Source organism: Etheostoma spectabile, chromosome 22, assembly GCF_008692095.1.
Source record: "Etheostoma spectabile isolate EspeVRDwgs_2016 chromosome 22, UIUC_Espe_1.0, whole genome shotgun sequence".
NCBI classification, from domain to species: Eukaryota; Metazoa; Chordata; class Actinopteri; order Perciformes; family Percidae; genus Etheostoma; species Etheostoma spectabile.
In genome coordinates, this window is record NC_045754.1 from 12,505,428 (window position 1) to 12,525,700 (window position 20,273).

The 20,273-nt window shown below is 42.6% G+C and overlaps 3 protein-coding genes across 12 annotated transcripts in view; 1 reads left to right on the forward strand and 2 right to left on the reverse strand.

Annotated features, from left to right (window-relative positions):
* The window catches only part of atp8a2 (ATPase phospholipid transporting 8A2), a 66,549-nt gene extending 59,546 nt beyond the window's left edge, over window positions 1-7,003 (reverse strand). For 2 of the 8 annotated variants that reach the window (XM_032504422.1, XM_032504421.1), the window contains exons 1-2: window positions 6,783-6,994; window positions 4,076-4,183 (exon numbers count right to left, since the gene is read on the reverse strand). In XM_032504422.1, coding sequence (XP_032360313.1) covers window positions 4,076-4,183; window positions 6,783-6,825 — 151 coding nt within the window. In that variant the 5' untranslated portion in view covers window positions 6,826-6,994. Of the gene's footprint in view, window positions 1-284; window positions 845-3,063; window positions 3,300-4,075; window positions 4,184-6,782 lie in introns of those variants that run through there. The other 6 variants (XR_004327578.1, XM_032504424.1, XM_032504425.1 and 3 more) reach the window with 6 other exon arrangements.
* A 5,289-nt stretch (window positions 7,004-12,292) lies between these two features.
* Window positions 12,293-18,860, reverse strand: rnf6 (ring finger protein (C3H2C3 type) 6). Its single transcript, XM_032504447.1, has 4 exons — window positions 18,698-18,860; window positions 17,443-17,598; window positions 17,065-17,229; window positions 12,293-15,967 (listed from the first exon to the last, which is right to left on the reverse strand). The coding sequence occupies exons 1-4, from the start codon at window positions 18,843-18,845 to the stop codon at window positions 14,118-14,120; spliced, it is 2,319 nt and encodes a 772-aa protein (XP_032360338.1). The 5' UTR covers window positions 18,846-18,860; the 3' UTR covers window positions 12,293-14,117.
* Window positions 18,861-19,361: 501 nt separating this feature from the next.
* cdk8 (cyclin dependent kinase 8) overlaps window positions 19,362-20,273 on the forward strand; it is a 24,370-nt gene continuing 23,458 nt past the window's right edge. For 2 of the 3 annotated variants that reach the window (XM_032504470.1, XM_032504469.1), the window contains exon 1: window positions 19,362-19,844. In XM_032504470.1, the coding sequence (XP_032360361.1) occupies window positions 19,717-19,844 (128 nt within the window). In that variant the 5' untranslated portion in view covers window positions 19,362-19,716. The remainder of the gene's footprint in view (window positions 19,845-20,273) is intronic. The other variant, XM_032504471.1, reaches the window with a different exon arrangement.

Here is a 20,273-nt window from a genome sequence, read left to right on the forward strand (position 1 = left end):
TGATCACACCCAAAAGTGACAGAATAGGATGCAACACGCTTCTCGTGCACACCCTGCCTCCCAGCCCGCCTGGCTTTGTCATCTCCAACCATTTTAAAGCGTCGTGATCTCCGCTCATTCACCCCCGCATGAGCTCCAGGAGCGGGGCATTTTTCTTCCTCGAGTGCGCCTAATGACGGAATACTGTGAATGTACAGTTCTGCAGGGACAGTGTGGGGTTAGTGAGAGCAATGCAAACAGGTCTGGACGCCACAGTTTACTCAGCTGGTACAACAACGGCGAACCTGGGCGAGGACAGATGCAGCAGCACGCCCGTGCCTCCCCTCTCCTCCTTCGGCCTTGCTGCAGAGGAAGCTCCCGGCCCTGGTGAAAGATACTGCCACGCCAAGCTCCGCAGCCGTGTCATCTGGCCACCTGCCGCCTCGAGAAGCCTTTTACGGGCGCGATTTGAACGATCTCCTCCCTCTAATTTGATGCCGACTGAGCGACTCACTGCTGCCGGTGCATACAACAAGAGGAAGCCATATGGAGCTCCTTCAGTGCTGCGGAGGGGCAAAGCCGGGACTCCACTTTTAAAGGGCCAGAAGCCTGGTATCGCCTTAAGTTCTTGTGGTCAGGCAGATGGGTCAAATAACGTCCCCCAAAGCAGGAACCATCCATCAGGAGATCACTTCATGTCGCTTCCCCTCCACTGTGATGCCTTCGCAACAACAGTGTTCACTCACTTCAGGTTTTCTTTACATCCTTCTCATTAGTTTGCATAGATGCAGATATTTTGTTTAATACTGCATCTCCAGTAATGAGATAAAATATAAGAATATTGTCTAGAATGCATTTATCTGAAAACCCACAGGTAAACCACTCATTCTGATAATTCTATTCCCACAAGCCCTTGAGGTGTGCCTGTAGATATTAGCTGTTGGTGAGCTCTATTATGGGATTATTGTAGGCTTTATTTTTTGTGTGGGATATTCGTTTCAGTTCTTGGCATCTGTGCATTGTGTGTGTGTCTTTCTGTGAATGAGGCTGTAAGTTAAAACAACAACAGGCTAATTGAATAAATAATTTAGAAACAAATAAGCACTGTCAGGGTTTAGCAGATTGAATTTCTGCAGTACTGAAACTCTATTTCTAAAGCACTACAATCCGGGTCATTCTTTCCCCTCATCAATAACCAAAATATCATTATATTACACTCAAGCTTATTGTTCTCAAGTAGGCGAGGAATTGTAAAACCACCCATACAAAAACTAGTCAGGCTTATCTACTGGATTATCACTAGTATTGACACATCATACTTCCATTTTTCTTTTTAAAGAGACATTAGGATGTGTGTGTTTACAGGAAACAGCTATGATAATTACATTACTTATTATTATTTAAATGGGAGGTATTTATTTGGTTTTTGCATTATTAGGAGGTATACTTATAGTTTTTTTATTGTAGTATACTTCTTTGTCATTATACCACTGCAAAAGAAACCTGCATTGAGATCTTGAGAACGCTGTTAACAGACCCACAACAGCCCACAAAGTGTCTGCACAAGGCAGAGAGCCTGGGTCAAAGTCGATCCCAGCAAAATGATAATAAGCTGCCTATCCCTCATCTCTGTCTCTGACTAGGCTATTACCTATGGACCTACAGAACTATAGGTCACAATCACAGCTCAGCACACACTGCAAATGGCACTGGGGTCAATCAAGGCAGCGAGTGACTGTAAGGAAATGATTAAGGATGATACAAGGTTAAAAGGTAGTGAAGGGCGATGCACATTGTTACCTGTAATGTCATTGTTCCTTTTCTGTCGAAAAGTATTCCTCTTTACTTTTTAAACCTTTTTCTCCTGCCTAATGAACGACTACTTTTTCTCTATCTTGTTGCTTACTTCTGTTCGTACAGAGCTCTTTAAAATTGTACTCCTCACCCTCTCTAAGCCCTACCTTTCAAAGCAGATCAATTTCTCAGCAGCCCACTTCTGCTGTGATTCATTTCTGAGAAGATCAATGTCTCAGTTACTCATCGCTGATGGAGTAGAGGCGCAGTCACCTCCGTAACTCATTACTGATTTGCCACCAATGAGTCAGCAGCAAACCCCAGCAGAGCACAGCCAGGTCAATTACACATGAAGAACCCAGGCTAGCTGTACAGGTACCATAGATCTGATAACCTGCGGTCAAAACAGGTAAGACTAGACTGACCTGCCCACAATAAACACTGATCTCATACCCTGCTAGCAAGACTATTAGCTACCCATTTGGTTGGTGAGGTCAAAGCAAAAAGTGTTCCCTTCCTTAAAAAAAATCGAATGCATAAATTAGCCAAACTTCCATCCATATGTAGAACATTTTAATAGCCCCTTTACTATCTCTCTAACATGAATACTAGTCATTAGAAGCCATTTTACACAGTGGGCAGATAAAATCCCCTGTTTCAGAAAGCAGAACAAGGGCAATGCAGTCTGAAAAGGCAGACAATTAAATCCATCATGTATGTCATTGGAAAAAGATGTCACTATTCACAAGCTTTATATAATATGGAGAATTAACTTTTGGTTTTGGTCTGAGCCAAAGTTGCCCTGGCCTGGAGCCAAAGTTTCAGTGTTAAAAGCAGGCTAGTCTACTGAATAATGGATGAAGACAGGCTGCATAATTCATCTACATTTTCCAGTATGGCAGAGCATATTTCACCAGATGCTCTGCCTTGGTGCTGTGCCCTAGGCTTCACTCAAGAAACAGTCACTATCATGGAGTCTTCGTCAACAACTGTGTTAAGTAGCGCAACCGCCAGAATTGTGTTTTCAATGGCACAAATATGACTTGTGGAGAAGCTTACATGTTTAAATTAAATCATGTCTAATAAAGATGCACTTCACATCTTCTAAACACAGCCAAGAGCTGAAATAAGCATGCAAAATCAGAGTATCTTGCATATAATATGCATATTTTATCTCAGCATGTTTTGTTTTCCTCAGTTGGAGACATGGCCAATTAACAGAATAAATTATATTTCCCCACATGGTTCTGTCCAGGCCCCAACCCTGCAGTGTTGTCAGAAAAGCATTACCAACAGAGCGTCGTCTGTCTGGATGAACCCTACGTCCCATGGCTGTCCTGGTCTCCTAGGTGACCCGCAGGCCCGATTTGCAGGTCCTGGCTGACCTAGCCTCAAGCATTTGCAGGTCCTGGTTGACCTAGCCTCAAGCATTTGCAGGTTCTGGTTGACCTAGCCTCAAGCATTTGCAGGTCCTGGTTGACCTAGCCTCATGCAGACCCAGTGGGTCCATATGCCACCGTAACAGAGTAGGAAGTAAGGCAAGAAAGCCTCTTACGAGCCGATTGAACAAGCATGGTAATCCCCTCTGTGTCTGCTCTGCAACTTCACCTGCTGCTAATCCATAACCTGATAATCCTACAGGTGACAATGCAGCACGCACACAAACACACACACTAAACTAATGTATGCATGTGCACATACACACTCACATTGACAGTTTTATGGGCACTCTGTCACACACGCACACACAAACAGGTGAACGTTCATCTTTTATTGCCAAAAAACATGCAAGGCCCCAACATGCTGCTACTCCCCCATTTCCTCTCTAAATCCAACTCAGTCATTTATGTGTCATACACAGATGCAGCAGTGTTCATGTACATGCTCTATTCAAGCATGCCATGTCCACAAAAGCATGTGCTGTGTTCAACAGCATGCATGTGTTTACAATGAAAGTTTAGCTTCAAGACCCCAGTGCATATCCATCTGTCTTCATCAGCATGGTCTGACATGAGTGGCCATCGCACTTTCTACAAGCACATGCAGTGAAAGGTTCAATGCCTGTTCAGCATTCACTCCAGGCCCCACTGAGCTACAGATTATTCAGGGTCCACAGCAGAAATATCATGTCTTAACCTTTTCAGATAAGAACCAGAGACTCTAGTAAGTAACCAGACAATGTAGCTCTTGAGGGCCGGGGGTTGGGAAACACCTGCTACTAATTGCTGGCCGCTTGGCCACATGCACCTTGGGACTCTGGACACAAATGGGGCGTCATCCAGTCTAATTCGAGCAAACTCACTTTTGTCAAACCTGTCTGTGAGGCAGACACGCATGGTAGCGCTGGCGCCCTCGCCTGGGTCCTGCAGTTCAGAAGCCTCCTGCCTAATGGTGGTCAACACTAACTGCTCTGTGGGCACCAGCGAGGCCGCGGCAGGAGAAAATAACACACACAAGACAAGAAGTCAATGTAAACATACCGCACACTGTGGCACACAATAACGAAACTGTAAATGTGTTTGTATGTGGCAGTCGCTGGAAGCATTAATAGTGAACTGGGATTCATGCCTGCCTGTGGGCCTGAAGAGATGCTCACAGACATGGACTTGACCAAAACTTTGTACCTTGTGCAGGAGTGCCCCCCTGTGTCCAACTTATGTAAATGCATAATTGCTGCAATTAATTAGGCCTCTCTATCTCCCAAATGGCCTCTTCAGTAGCTTGGTAGCCATGACGACCAGTCATTATCTTTTCAAAACAGATGTATTGTCGACAGTTGGCTGAGCTGCACGACTTGCGTAAACTACACACTATCAACACAGGGACAATATGTACCCTTACATTTAAATATAAATCCTATAAACCATCCAAGACAATTTGCAAAAACTTCCTTACAGATTGTTTAGCCCCATACTGGGACAGAATGCTAAAATACCTTTTTTTCTGAGATACAATGTGCTTTCTCAACTAATGTGAGAAGGGCTTTATCTGTTTGTAAGTAGTCTACTTGTGTGTTGAAGGTGCCATTAGAAACATGACAAAATACTCTAATGCTGTAGTTTGTATCACCTACTATTTATAGTTTTCTGAAAAACAATGAAATACAAATAATACTCTGCGTGTGGATGTGTTTGGAATTTTTCAAGTAAATGTGACAGATTGTTAGCTGTAGACGTCATCTCCAGGGATATGGCAGCTAATTGGAGCAAAGAATCAAGAGGTCAGGCTCCATTAGATTACAGTAAAGGCAGCAATGCAAATCTAGGAGGGAACACATGTACAGTCTGACACTCATACTGCAGTAACCCACCCATACTTTCAATATGGCACTGGTAAACACTCTTATACAACTTTTAGACCCGCATAAACCCCAAAGGTCTCCACTAGAGATACGGAAAGTCCCACATTAATTGATCTGATACAAACAAGAAGAAAACTGAGAAAATCATAACAGAAGCTCTACCCGCATGGATAGGTCAATATTACATAATAGATATGTAAAAACAAACAACTGACAACAGCGGGGTGGCTCATTTGTGAGGCCATCTGACAGTATTTTTCTTCATATTTGTGTTTTTCTGACATTAACAGAAAAAAGAAATATGATGGCTAAAAGCAAGACTTATGTACTTTTTTTCACTATACTGTCAAAAATGTATGCTTCTACTTTTTTCACTAGTTCTGTGAAGGTTTTGACCTGTCTTTTGGTCAAAATGTGCTGCCCCAGTGTCAAAAGATCCAGTGGTGTATTATTCTTTTAACAACAAATACATACTGTATCTGGGAAACCTTGGCCTGAAGACAGTGTGGCCCAGTTGGCGCTCATCTCTGCTCACAATTTGCCTGCTTTCTATTTCTGGAATCTGCAGCAAAGCAGCCACGACAATGTGTGTCAGTCACTATTAAAAGCCACTGGATGAGCCAAACACATGCTCCTCTCTTCCAGGACAATCCAATGTCTGTTTGCCATGTGTTGAATTGTCCGATGCAGCTTTGTGTTCAGACATCCCCATCCTCTCTCCAATTCCTACTCTGAGGAGAATCTGAGGCATTTCTTCCAAAAATTAAGACAACAGCCATTTGTCATTGGGAATTTATTTAAATTAACAGTCTTTGTTCATTCACCATCTCTTTCCAACACATGAGTGTGTAAAGCGCAGTGATGTAAATACAGGCTCTGGACGTGAATGGCATTAGGGTCAAGTCAGATTCATCTCTGGATGCTCTAGAATAAGAATAAGGAGCGCTTTTTAGAAGGTCACGTGAATTTTTAAGTCTGTGAGGTAATAAGCTGTTCTTGGACTGATTTATATGAGCTTGGGTTTGACTTTTGAAATGCAAAAAAAAAAAGCTATATTCCTTATAATATTTAGATATGGCATGACTAAGGCGAGACAATCCGTACGAAAATGTCCCATATGATGCGATTCCGGAAGTCTAAATACATGAGGCTGTTGCAACAACATTATATAATACCAATGATGCCATGGGAAATACACTACATTCCATTAAAAGTGAAAAGGTCACACAAAAGACGCGCATTCACCCTATCAAGAATACATATGTTGTTATCTTTTCGTGATGTTAAGGCACAGCACTGATCCCTCCACTTACTATAAGCCTATATAATAAATACATATAGGCTATACAGGAAAGACGACGCTACTTGAAGCAGGCACCTGCAGTCTGCTTGCCCTTGCATCCCCAACTGGTGCCAAAAAAAACGAGCGAGACTGGAGGATAAATACCGATACAGCAAATAACGCCACATGCATGTCGCAGTCTCGGACAACACCGATCCCGTTACTATGCCAATCACATATCAAATACGCACCAGTATATACAGGCCGCTATATTCTTTATAATTACAGGTTTGTTATCAACACTGAAATAAACCCGACAAAGATGATTTTACGGTGACAGATTAGCTAATTAGGCGGCGAGCGAACGCTCGACTGACCAAAATTTAAATACGGTGTTTGTGTGTGTTTTTTTGTATTTTAGCTTACCTCCCTCACAGTGTATCTTCTTGGCCCTCCGGTTGAAATACATCTTGCTGGTGGCAAACGACTGTCGATGAAGCTTGGACGAGGAGGTCGGAGCGGTGGCATGCTCATGGCTCACCGAGAGCAGGGGAACGCTGCTTCGTGCTCAGGCTGCGGCCGCTGCTCCTCATGGACCATTATTTCTCGGCTGGACCGCGGAGTAATAAGGGGATCAGGCAGCATCGAGCGAGACCATAGACAGTTAAAGAAAGAGCCAGACCGAAGCAGGCGGAATAAAGATTATGCTACTTCCGGTCACTATTTTCAAAATAAAGTACGTAATAGAAACCCCAAACATTGCCAAACAATCTTTCCAGCCTAAATATAAATATATAATGATAGGTTCATTGTTTTCAGCCTATTTATTGTGAGCTTTTGTTGCTTTTCTATGTTTTGTATACTGTATATATTTTGGTGTTTCGAAAATGCGTGGAACAAAACAAGAGGTCAACTTCCCCACTAACACAGAACGTTTAGGGAACGTTAGGGAACGTTAGTTTTCTTCACGTATACATCTAACCTGTTCGTTCGAACCAAACCAAAGCTAACGTTTAGGGAACGTTTCCCTCCTGGTTTAAACGTTCTCTAAACGTTAAGAGAACCAACCAACGGTAACGTTCCCCTGCGGTTGCGCCGTACCTTACACCAACGTTCCCGTTTGGTTGTTTTTGGTTGTTCGGAGTTAGAAGTAGCATGGGTTTGTCACTTGATTTATTCACTCAAAAATGATTTGACTTATAAAATTTAAGAAAGCATAACATTTATTTTTAAGGCTGATATCAATTTAGCTTAAAATAGTACTTTTGTGCTTGACTTCGGTTTTTTAACTGTCTTCGTGAAACAACCTTAAAAGGAATCTATCAATGGGACGATTTTCACAACTAAGATAATTCACTCTTTATTCAGTTTGAAAACCTAACCGTTACAACCCACCCAGTAGGGGCCGCCTGCCTGAGCAGACCGATTCCCCCGTTAGAAGAAGAGAAAGCCACAGGACGGACCACGCGGCTCAGCTCACGGAGAGGTAAGCGAAATACTTTGCAGTTTAATGATGTTGTTGTTGTAATGGGAGGGTTTGTGGTTTAACATTAAACTCTTTCCCTCGTATGGGTTTGTTATATTCCGGTTCTTGTTAGGTTGACCAAAAATAAAAGTTTGGCTGAAGTAAACAACTAACTTTAGTTAGTTTTTCAACGTCGTCCGCCATTGTGCTATGCTAGTCATGCAGTGAGCTGCTCCAAGTCTTTTCTTTTTAGTAAACTATTTGTGCACAAACCATGTTCTCAATGCTGAGTTTATGTGTTGAGCCCCCAGTGAGACTTGGAGTAAAGTTTCATGTGTGTCGAGCCTTCTTAGTGTTTTAAAAATGTTGACTTGATGCTATCATAGAAGGGCCCTAGTAGCACTCCCATTCAAAAGGGCGAGGCCAAGTTGGGTCTTTAAATGGATTGCTTAAATCTTTCCCTTTGTTTGCTGCTGTGCACGACGTTTCTGCTTTGTTGCTTGTAAGTTTTGTGTAATCATGTTAAAATGCTTTTGTTTATGTTACAAATAAGATATCCGTTTTCGGTCTTTTTTAATTAGTGTAGTACAGTACATAAATAAAGCCAAATAATCAAAATCCTTAGTCCAGGTAGATAGGCAGCCATCGCAACGCACTTTAGCCAGTTATCGTCAAGCTGAGTGAGGCTACAGCAAGGGACTAATGTGTATTGCTACACAGCTGCAGTACTGGCTTTACACTATGCATTCTGTGGATCTGTGTCTCCCCCATTACAAGTTCTGGGTACAATGCAGAAATCTTGTCACGTTCAATGTTTACACTGACTGTACATTTTAATATTTTTTGCAATCAGTACAATGGTATGATCTGTTATTTCAGATGAATCCGGATGGAGACATTTGAGGAGAAGATGGATTATCTGCTCATGCTCTACAGGACTCCATGTCACCGTCCTCTGCTCCAAATCACAGCGTGCCATTGCCCAACACAGCTGGGCCAAATATCCAGTTAAAAAAATGGCTGTTTCAGGTAACCTATTGCTGCTATACTATATGTAAATAAATAATTTTTCTGTATGAACGGCTTTTCTTTCTTCTTTTTTTGCACTACTGGATCACAAATGTTCTCTTACAATGACCTACGCCAAGCTGTGGACCGGTGTCGGCGGCTGAGGGACACCAGCATCCAGACAGAAGATGAAGCAAGTGTCCAAAAAAGCCGCGCCGACGCCCAAGGAGGTTCATGACAGATTCTTCAAGCGATGGTAAGACCTTTATTATAGACACATTTTTTCACATATTTCAAATCACAGATTTTGCAATGGGTACACGCTATATGGTCTCTGTATTACAGATGAATCTGTTGCCAACCAGATAAACTGTCCAGGACGGACGTCGTCTGGAGGCCCTGTCTGAAGTTAAAATTTTGTATGCATTTATATAAACAGTCATATTTCTTAACATGGAACCAATGACAGTCAACATGGTGCAATCATGGGATTGTTCTAATGTTTGTCTCTTCCTGTCTTTTCAGCTCAGCAGATAACACTTCCTCCACCACCTGCATGTAAGTTGTTTTAATTATATTTGTCTGATTAAAAGAATAGGTTTCATTTTGTAATGGCATGTGCAGGCAACCTATCAACTTCATCTTATAAAAAAATCATATAATTATTTTTTTATGTATCAACGCCATGCAGGAAACCAGCTGGTTGCCCAGAGCAGGATGAGTCTTTAGTGACCCTACCACCACGGACTGCCACTCATCTGGGACCCAGTTTGAAGGTACAGTTGCTTTGATTTTTGTATTTGCAAAGAAGTACAATTTAATGGCAAGGATCACTAGAGTAACACAACATTTTTGTTGTTTTAAACAGAAGAACTCACACAGAGGGAGGTGGCTCAGACATGGAGATCAAAATGAGAGGTAACTCATTTTGCTCATTGTTTGTATGTATGTATGTATGTATGTGTGTATGGGAGGAACAATATGGAAATTAAGTGGCCATAGTTCGTCCCTAAGACACACTATATAATTGCATAAAATCTAATTCTTAACTGAACTGACTTCTCTTACAAAATGAGATTGTACAAGCTCTACACTGTATGCATAATCTGTTACTATATGTTTTACAGCAATTTTTCCGGTCAACCTTCGGTGGTTGTACTGGAGGTGATGCCGTCCGCCGCATGCTGCTGATACAGTACACCTGCGGGAAGAAAGACAAAGAAAGCCTCCCAGGACCTGGCTGTATGCAGGGTTATAACAGGCAGGTTTTATTTTCTCATCAAATTATTATGCTTAGCTTGGCTGACAAGAGGTTTTAATTTGACCTATAACTTTGCTTCATTTTGACTTCTACTCTAGCGGCCTGCCAGAAAAACTTCCCTGCGCTGACTGCTGCAGAAGCGGAGGATTTGATTGGGCAAGTTCTGAAGTTTGCCCCACACACACGGTAAATTTAAGTTCTTCTGCATTATGTTCATAAGAAAGTTCATCAAAAAAAATGTGTTAATGTGTTCATTCTTAGTATTACATGTCTAACTTTTGTTTATTTCTTTATAGGCCAGCTAGAGACTGAGCCATGGAGCCCCTTTTTAACTTTTTTTATTAATATTGTTTTAGTACTTATTTTGCACACACTTTACAAACCCACCTTTATGCATCTTGCCACTACATTTACACTACATCCTTATCTTTGTTGTTTCTTTTTCAGTTGTTTGAATATTAAAGTTTTGAAATGCCATCAAGTTTGCCTGTTCATTCCTTCCTACTAATATAACTTTTGTATGTATGTACGTGTGTATTTACAGTACATACATACACACATAGAGTATGGGTGTTGTTTAAAGGTTAGGGGAATAAGCTTTTCTTAACGTTCTGGGAACGTTCCCTGAAGGTTTGTTTTGGTTGTAGTTTGGTTGTCTGCTGGTTTATTGGAAGGTTTTCTTAACGTTCTGGGAACGTTCGTTTTTGGTTACAGCGAACGTTCCCCTAACGTTAAGAGACCGTTCCGTAACGTTCGCTGAGGGTTGCAACGCTAAGGGAACGTTCCCCTAACGTTCGCTAAAGGTTGCAACGTTAAGGGAACGTTCCCCTAACGTTCGCTAAAGGTTGCAACGTTTTCGGAACGTTCGCCTAACGTTCTCTAAAGGTTGTAACTTTTAGAGAACGTTAGGAGAACGTTCCGAGAACGTTCGCGATAACCAAAAACGAACGTTCCCCGAACGTTAAAAACCTTCCATTAACCAGCAGACAACCAACTACAACCAAAACAAACCTTCAGGAACGTTCCCACACCAACACGAACGTTCCCAGAACGTTCTGGGAACCAAAAATTGTTAGCTGGGTTAGGGTTCAGAAAATTGTAAAGATCATTTTACAATATCCACTGATTTTACAAACCAAATAATTAATTGAACCATCAATTTCTACCATGCATTTCACACGTGAGTTCAACCATGGACTGTACATACTTTTATCATGAGTCAACAGTCTGAGTTCAAAAGTATATTTGATATGCCCCTAAGAAATCTGTAAACCCTTATTTTGAAGGACAACTGCCAAACTTCCTCAGCTGGTTCATTTGAGTTGAGCTATGGGGACGCGCATCACTTAAGCGCAGTGGACCGGCTTCTGGGCGCAAAGTAGCCTACAAGGTTATAACCATAGGCAGACAATTAATAATAATTAATGATATACAGTCTATGGTTACAACTGATATGTTTTTGGAACATGTCACCAAAAAATAAGAGCTAAATTAACAAAGTTACAAACACAGATGTAGCGTTAAAGATTTTCGTATTGCAAGTTTAAAAAAAAAGTTATTAATAATAATTACCTTGGAGGAAGCTGAAAAATGGATTCAACACAAACACGTCAATTGTGAGAGGAATAATAGCTGGCTTCCAACGTTAGTAACCCTTGGAGTCAACCTAACCTTGATCGGCATGAGAAAGCATCAAAGGAATAACTTTGACGTTAACTTACGTTAGCTACACATTCTGAGGATTTAGCTAGCTAGCTAGCTAGCTAGCTACTCACCCCAAAGGCGACAGTTTTACGGCGATGTACGTTTAAAATCACGCATGCAGTTCAGCATAATCCACTTGTATTATGTAAAATTGGTTTGTTCAAATTATATATTTTTTTCGCAATATGGCTACGCTAAATAAAAGTACCTTGTTGGTCGACAGGACGCAACTAACAGAACGTTTAGAGAACGTTAGGGAACGTTAGTTTTTGGTTCTCTAAAGGTTAATTCGAACCAAACCAAAAACTAACGTTTAGGGAACGTTCCCTCCTGGTTATAACGTTCTCTAAACGTTAAGAGAACCAACCAACGGTAACGTTCCCCTGCGGTTGCGCCGTACCTTCACACAACGTTCCCGTTTGGTTGTTTTTGGTTGTTCTGAGTTGGAAGTAAATCAATGACGTGTGCGCACACACAACAGTAGCTATATCCACCAGATTTCCAGGCATAACAAAGCTGCATTTTATTCCATTGTTAAGGAGCAGAGAAGAAAACCCATGTCTTAATTTTATTACATAGTAACATATTTATCTTAACTGTTTACTCTCATCACATTGCAACATAATACATATTCATATTTCAAAAGTTGATTTCCATCTTATTAAATAGGAACAGAATAAATATTCACTTCTGAACTCAATGGCCACAACCCTCAAACTCTCAAGCTGGACATAAGCTGAACAGAAGCATTCTGAGAACCAGGTTTACTGGGACACTTGCCCTTCCTTCAGAACCCGCACAAACTCACATGCACACGCAATTAAACCATACAAACTAACCCCACTCTCACATACTATACTCCATCATTCCCGCAGTTTTATTAGTGACATATTAACTGCAGAGATGTAGTAATTCCTGTGTACTGTTGATGTACAAAGTGACCGTGATGGCAACACACTGCCAAGGTGATTCAGCTAAATAATTGTGCTTGTGCTACACTAGAAATGACAATATCTGCACATGTAATGTAAAGACAAACCATAGTTTGAGTGTACAGGATTATCAAACTAACACTGCCTCCTTCAGGTGTTGCACTGGCAATGAAAAAGACTGCAGCCATTGCACTGTGACAGGAAATAAAGTTTTGGAGACAGAGCTGCAGCAAATGCTCCAAACATCAACACTTTCCCTGCACCTATCTCACAAAGAAGGATTTGGGAGTTAGCTGGACAACTGTAAACACTCTTGGAAATCTATTTTTCTTTTTTTAATTCCATGCTCCAGGCTAACTACTCAATGCATCTTCATGACACAGGACCCAGGGTGTCTGTCAGGCATGTAATAGCAACAGGAACCAAGAAGAAACATTAATTTCAGGGTAAACAAGACTTTGTTTTTAAGTGGAGATGATAATTAGCCATGACAATGTAAACATCAATGAACAGCAAAACAAACAATACAGTATTTTTGCTCTGTACTGCACAACTCATATTAAATTACATCTTGGAATTCCTGATTATCACATGCCTTTTGCATTTTATTTGTATTGTGCTGCTCATTTGTGTAATGTTAAAGATTTCAAAGTGGTGGATTTTAGTGGGTGACTTTTATGGATGAATTCTGTGTTGCAATAATATGGAACAAGTGTATGAAAAGGGCTTAAACAAATTCTACTAGACATACAGAATAAAACTTATTTCAAAATTAAATACATAGCTCACACACATCCTAATAAATCATACAATTCTTAACCAACTGTAAAAGGGACACTTTAAAATGAACGTTGAAGCTTTAAAATGGTGAATGTTAAAATTGCTTCCATTTTAAACAGATGGCATGTGAGGAGCGGCTTGCTTCAAAACCCTTAAATACAAGCAGTGGTGAGTTATTTACAGCTTATACGGAATAAATCAAGTCTAGAAGTGATTTGTGTAATCCAGTTGTGACAAAGAGACGTCACATGTATCAGACATTAAAGAGTTAAAGTGAGACTAGTCAGCAGCAGCTACAGGAGCTCCTTAAGCATTAATGCCATCCATTGACATGGGCTTCTTAAGCTTAGTGACAGAGACCAGTGAAAGAGGTCATAGAAAGAAGGAAATAAAACAGTAATAGGTTGCTGAACACAAACAATCTAAAAAAATAAAGTTATTATTTCTCTGCATTTATAGTTTCCTTTTCCGCACTTTTGGTTCAACCTTCTTCAACACAATGGATATTTTCAAAAAAATTAAACCATGAAAGCTCTATGTACATGCAAAGCCCACTTGGGTCTGCTCAGTTCAGCCAGCCAGGAACTTGATAGTGTTTGTGAGCAAATAGGTCAGTCATGATGCACTGCGAGTATGGGCTGCCTGCAGATGGGGCAGGTGTTGTTTTCAGAGAGCCAGCGGTCAATGCAGTGGATGTGAAACTCGTGGGAGCAGGGCAGGCGGCGCAGCTTGTTGCCCTGGGCATACTCATTGATGCAAACACTGCACGCACGACCCATCTCCCCCTCCAGGTTTGCCTGTCCATAGGTACGCGTGGATAGATTGTCAATCTGCTCTTTGGTCAGGCCCCTTGGGTGCTCATCATCCTCCTCGTCGTTGAGCAAGAAGAAGTGTGCCAGCCGCAGGATGGGTAGAGTACCATTTTCTACCAGGTTGTTGGTGTCTCTGCTGGTCGCTCGTCCCTCTGTGGTGCTTAGTACCCCTCCTCCGAGCCTAGCCTGTCCACCCTGGTCTTCCTCACTACCCACCAGCCCCACCCTCTCCTGATCTACCCCACCTGTACCAACATGGCCCGCTTCACTTTCATTTGTATGTAGACGACCAGGTGGGCTTATGCTACTATTTGAAACACTAGCGTCTGTGTGGATAGGTGCAACAGCTTCAGAATCAGCCTCTGTCTCCATTAGGGAACTCAGCTCCCCAAATCCGGTCATGATCTGGCGCAAGATGGAACGCAGAGCAGTGGAGTTGGGCTCCCCCAGGCCTGTCTCACTGATGCGCCTAAGTGGAATACGGATGGTGCTCACATAGGTGCGGATCCCAGCTCGCTCAGAGCGGGAGATGGTGCGTCTAAATCCACCACTGTCGCTTTCAAATGTGACAGTATTCTCAGCAACCCGGGCACGAGAACGCGTTCTGTTGGCGATGCTGTCCCGATCGCGGTTTTCACCAGGTCGGATCCTTCTCACCTGCAGGTCCAACATGATGGTTGGGTGCCGTCGCACCGCGGAACTTCCTGCTCCTACTACATTCGATTCACTTTCGCGTTCTACTGTCTCTACAGCTGGCTCTGTTGGAGCTGCAGGTTCTGAAACAGCCTCTCCAGTCTCCATGGAAACAGAGCTTGTGCCATTGCCTGGTTCAGCAGTGTGGATGCTAGAGCCACTGACACCACTGCTTGACGGTGGAGTGGTACTGGCAACAGGTATTCTGTGCAAGGGGGAACGGCTGCGCCTTGACAAGCGGGATGAAACCCCACCCCTTGCTGAAGCCCTGCGTGCACGACCACGGGATCGAGTCCTACTGCCACGTGATTCGTGTCCTGTTGGGGCATGAGACCCAGACTGTGTTGACACACGGGGACAGTCTATAGAAGCAGACATATCATCACTGCCCCGCTCTACTTCTACATTCAGGGGTGGATGTTGGGAAGGGGTAGTATGATCAAGAAGAGGGTTAGGAACCGTAGGAGGTGGTGCTAAAGAGTGCAAAGTGGCATTTCTCCTCTGAGCATCAGCTGGGGTGGCCACTGGTGCTGAAAGTGCAGGGGGGCTCATAGAAAGAGTGGTAGTGCTGCTGCGTGTGCGCCTTGTCTGCATCCTCCTACTGAGGGCTGGGCGGGGGGTGGGGTATGGGACTGGCCTTGGTGTGGTTGAAGGGCGAGGGTTGGAGTAAGAGGAAGCAGTACGTATAGAAGGTGAAATTGTGTTTGGGGCAGTCACTGGCAGCGCTGCAGTGTCTACAGTGTCATTATGCTCTCCCGGCTCTGGCTGATCATGGTTAATGTTGATCTCCAGGCTAAAGCGGAATTCTCCACTGTTAGGGTTGGTCCGACTGACCGCGCGCCATGTTTGGTTGCCACTCTGCCCACTGCGAGTGGCATTACCAGTGCGTCTGAAAGTGTTAAGCCACTCCAGTAATGAGTCACCATTTGAAGTTTCTGCTCCGGGCTCTGGGCCCCCTGTAAAACACAAACATGGGTAAGTCTGTAAACTAACATGTATTCATCCCAAATTCTCTTGTAGAAGGAAACCCTGTCCAATTACAATACTGACAATCTGTTCCATACCTTACTCAAAGCCTGCACTTCCAGGCTATTTGCTGCCAGGCTAAACCAGAATCACAAAACAAACAAAGTTGTGTTGCAACTAGGGCTGCAACTATCGATTGTTTTAGTAGTTGAGCATTCTACAGATTATTCCATCGATTAATTGAGTAATCTGATAAGACATACTTTTGCTAGAATAAAAAGCAATAGTAAATAAGTGGTTAATGCGGCTGAAAATACAATAGTTGGTGCCCTACCTTGCTTAAAGGATATTTACACAGGTGCTGCAAAAAAAAAAAAAGACTAGAAGAATAATTTAAGATCCAAACCGCCCAGGCCATTTCTCTCTGTTGAGGTCAGGAATAAGGTACCGGTTACACCAGGCCAGGAGGAGATCCGGCCCTCAGGGCACCAGGATCCTAAATGAGGACACTGCCCAAAGTGGGATTTATGAACGTGCATTTGCCGTGAAAACATAGCGGCAACGCAATTTTCTGTTCAAGTTAACGGCCCATGTTAAAATCCGGTGTTAATATGGTACCTGTGCCCGGTATCTACCGGATGGATTAGCAACGTGGATTTCGGTGCCATCTAATGTCTGCCCTGCTCTCTGATGCTCTGAAATTGACGCAACAGAAACATCGCTGTATGTCACGCTAAAGGCTCAGACATAAACGTCGTGGACCACTGTACTTGTGTCAGCTGTGTTTTGGGAAAATGACAGCATGCGACAATGCACCGCAGATTGTGGCTTCACAACCGGTAAGTCTGCAGAATGCGGTAAGTATGTTTGAGCCTCCCGGGTTTGGGTGACCTGAGACTCTGTTGACTACTTGTCTGTTAACGGTTAATAACGGCTATTTCTTTATAATGATCCAGTTTCAAAGAATTTATGATGAGAGCTTTTTGTCATGTTATTGTTTTTTTTTTTACTTCTTTTTTAATCAAGACTAGTGAAAGCCAAATTTGGAAAGACCAGATAGAGACAAATCCCTCACCCTCGTCCTTACCTGCTCCTCGTCTCCCTCCAGCTCTTCTCTCCTCTCCCTCCCCACTACTGCCCTGCTGTTCTCCAGAATCAGTAGTCTGTGAGCGCTGCTCAGTGGGGGGCTGAGATGACATGCGCTCTTTTGCGCCATCAAGCCGCTGCCGAAGCTCCTCAGCAGTCACCTCCCCTGTGAAACATATGAACATGCAGGCTGTGATGTGCCGTCAGCAGCAATAGGCCACAAAGAATTAGCCTTGTTAATATAGCAAGAGCAGATTATTGCTACATTGATACATATTGTATTCCTTGTTAATTTCATCTGTTTGAATAACATGTTAAGTAAGGCTACAATGACAATCGCAATCAGTGTGTTAAGATAACAAGGTGTGTTTTTCCTCACCAGGAGTGCCAAGCAAGTTGTTATCTCTCATTAGGCGGTACTCCTCTTCACTCAATTCATTAATGAAGTGATAGTATGCTTCCTCCCGACGAAGACGCTCTGCCTGCCTCCGCCGTTCGTCTCCCCCACCAGGAGGGTCCATCACCGTGAAAAGTGCTGGCAGACAGATGAGTGAGGGTGTCAGTCAGGCGTGAAATGTCATTTAAAGATACCCACTATAGCTTTACAATTAGCATTCATAAAATAAGGGCTGAAGTCACCCGTTGAACCTCTTCAATTCCACTGTTCAAGTGGACATGCATAAATGAGATTGCAATATGTTGATCAACTTACTAAGCAACTATTTGATTATCTTTTGGAAAGATAAAGAGCATATGCTTTCCAAGGCTCTATAACTCATACTGGGTTTTAGTATATACTAGAGCCAAAAAAGAAATGCAAGTTAGATTTGTTTGATTACCAAAGCCTTACAATTAATAATCGCTAGCCATTGACGAGTTAAGACAACGCCATCCATTTTCTATCGAAAGACTCCACCAGCAAGAGACTGAGTATTCTTGCTAACGTTTAGTCCGAAGACTAGCGCCGTAAATGAATAAAATTTAGCATGTGAATAAATGCTCAATTCATTCAATGTAAGGAACAGACAATCATGATCCTAATAACAACGTAGTCTTCATGTGAGCTAATGTTAGCCAAGTTACAAGAGTAGCTACGGAAGGCCACGGAATAAAGCAACAAAACTGGCGTTGTCATCGTGGTTAGTCACCAATCACAAGGCCTAGTGTTATTGACGGACACGCTAAACGTCCAATCACTGCTCTACAAAGGAGGGCCATGATAAACTAAACGCAGGTCTTGTCCATGTAAACGCAGGGCAAAGAAGGAAAGACAAAGAATCTTGCCAGCTTCCTGACAGAATTAGATAAACGAGATGTTAATGCCTGGCAATGATTAACTGCGTTTCCACCCGAACACAACACCCAGTTGTGGACCTTTCAAGCCTACGGAGTGTCATTTTGAATGCGCAACGCTTTAGTTGCTAACCGAGCACTAGCAATTTAGCACATCTAACGTTAGCGAATAGCAGTCCGTCGACACTAGTGTTAGCTAGGTGAGCTGTGAGGCTGAATAAACTCTTCAGATATAAATGTGACAAACTGTTTTATGAAGCAGTTGATATATACGGAAGTTAACACTTAACCCTAGCATAGTTTTACAAGAGATGACAATGACATTAAAATGAGTTTACTACCTGACAAAGCAGCGATAATATGGACGGTTTGCTTTACTCTCCCTTCTCTCACAAACCAAGATGGGACCAGTGGTGCTACATTAGATCGTCCGTCAAAAACAACCTCCCTGGCTACATTAGTTCCTAGGTAACGCAACATCTGCAGCATAGCCCAATGTTTGTTGTCCAAGAAAGGGTAAACTGAGCGCAATGAATGTACTCCAGTTATGCGTTTCAAAGGCAAACAGTGCAACTTTTATTTACTGCCGTTTGATAAAGATATAATACGGCAGTGCTGGTACACAATGGATTAGACCAGGCCACCTACAAAATCCATTGCAAAATTTCAAATTTAAGCAAAATGTATAGTCATACAATCGTACACAGCACAACGTAGTTAAATCATTTATCTACATTTAACCCATTCTAAGCATTAGGAGCAGATGGCATCCATCCACTGTATTTGTAGTATCATACTAGAATGTAGGCTGCTTATTGTGTTATGCGTACCAAAGTGATTGTATTATAGCACTAATGGGCAACAATTTCTTTCAACATACGGCTGTTATGATTGAATAAACTTATACGTCATCTCTAATTATTATAGTGTGAATTTCACGAGGTGTAGTCATGGATGTATTAAGAGTGTAGTCCGATTTTCCTTGAGCTCTGTCTCTGCTGCAGGGCTGTCTTCACGACGTTTTGCGACAGTGCCATGCCCGAATACGGCGTCGTTACCGAGTGAAGTGAGTCTGTTTGGAGCAGATACCGGCTGAGAGAAACGCAGCAACAAGAGAAAGGAATATATTTCGGGCTCGTTTTTCATCTGGATTATCAACGGGCACTGCACATCCCATCTGGTACAAACAATCTGACCCAAAAACTCGATGTGGAAGCTGGGCTGAAAGAAGAAAGGGCCACGCTGGGGACGGCAACTAGCCGAATTACTAAATCGAGCTCGTTGAAGTAGCCTAGTTGCCTCCCAAGCGACGCTTTAAAAAAGCAAGGAGGGGATATATTGAGCCCAAACATTGGTGAAAATGGACTATGATTTTAAAGTGAAGCTGACCGGCGAAAGAGAGCGTGTCGAGGACCTGTTTGAGTACGAAGGATGCAAAGTGGGACGAGGCACCTACGGTCATGTATACAAGGCGAAGAGAAAAGATGGGTGAGTTGGTGACCAGCAAGGCCTCTAACCAGTGAACCCTTTGCCAGCCCCCCTCCTCCCCCTCCTCCTCCTCCTCCTCCCTCAAATACATTTTAATTACTCCTCTCATTTGTTTTCTCTTCAAAGCTGGTGTGCCACTGGTAGGCTTATTTAAGACATGTAGGAAGCTATGTACGTATGTGGAGTAATATATGTAATATTTATTGCAATTACCTGCCCTCTCAGGATGTTGATTGCACTTTTTGTTCGTGTATATCACTAACAGGTTTACCAGTGTGAATGTGGTGATGTTTTGTTAAACATTTCTGAAGCATATATTTTGTCATTAGTTGTTACTCAACATAAGGCTTTTTTTTTATTTTGTAAACTTAAGAGCCACAGCAGGTGCACGTGCAGTCATTTTAGTAAGGTGTCAGTGGTCTTTTTTTT

What these genes read in the sequence shown, in the direction of transcription:
- rnf6 (XM_032504447.1), bottom strand. Translation starts at nt 18,845, where the DNA reads ATGCTGCAGATGTTGCGTTACCTAGGAACTAATGTAGCCAGGGAGGTT. An exon ending in TATTATCGCTGCTTTGTCAG is followed by an intron (nt 17,599 to 18,697) that starts GTAGTAAACTCA and finishes TCTGTCTGCCAG; the next exon opens with CACTTTTCACGGTGATGGAC. An exon ending in TGGAGGGAGACGAGGAGCAG is followed by an intron (nt 15,968 to 17,064) that starts GTAAGGACGAGG and finishes TGTGTTTTACAG; the next exon opens with GGGGCCCAGAGCCCGGAGCA.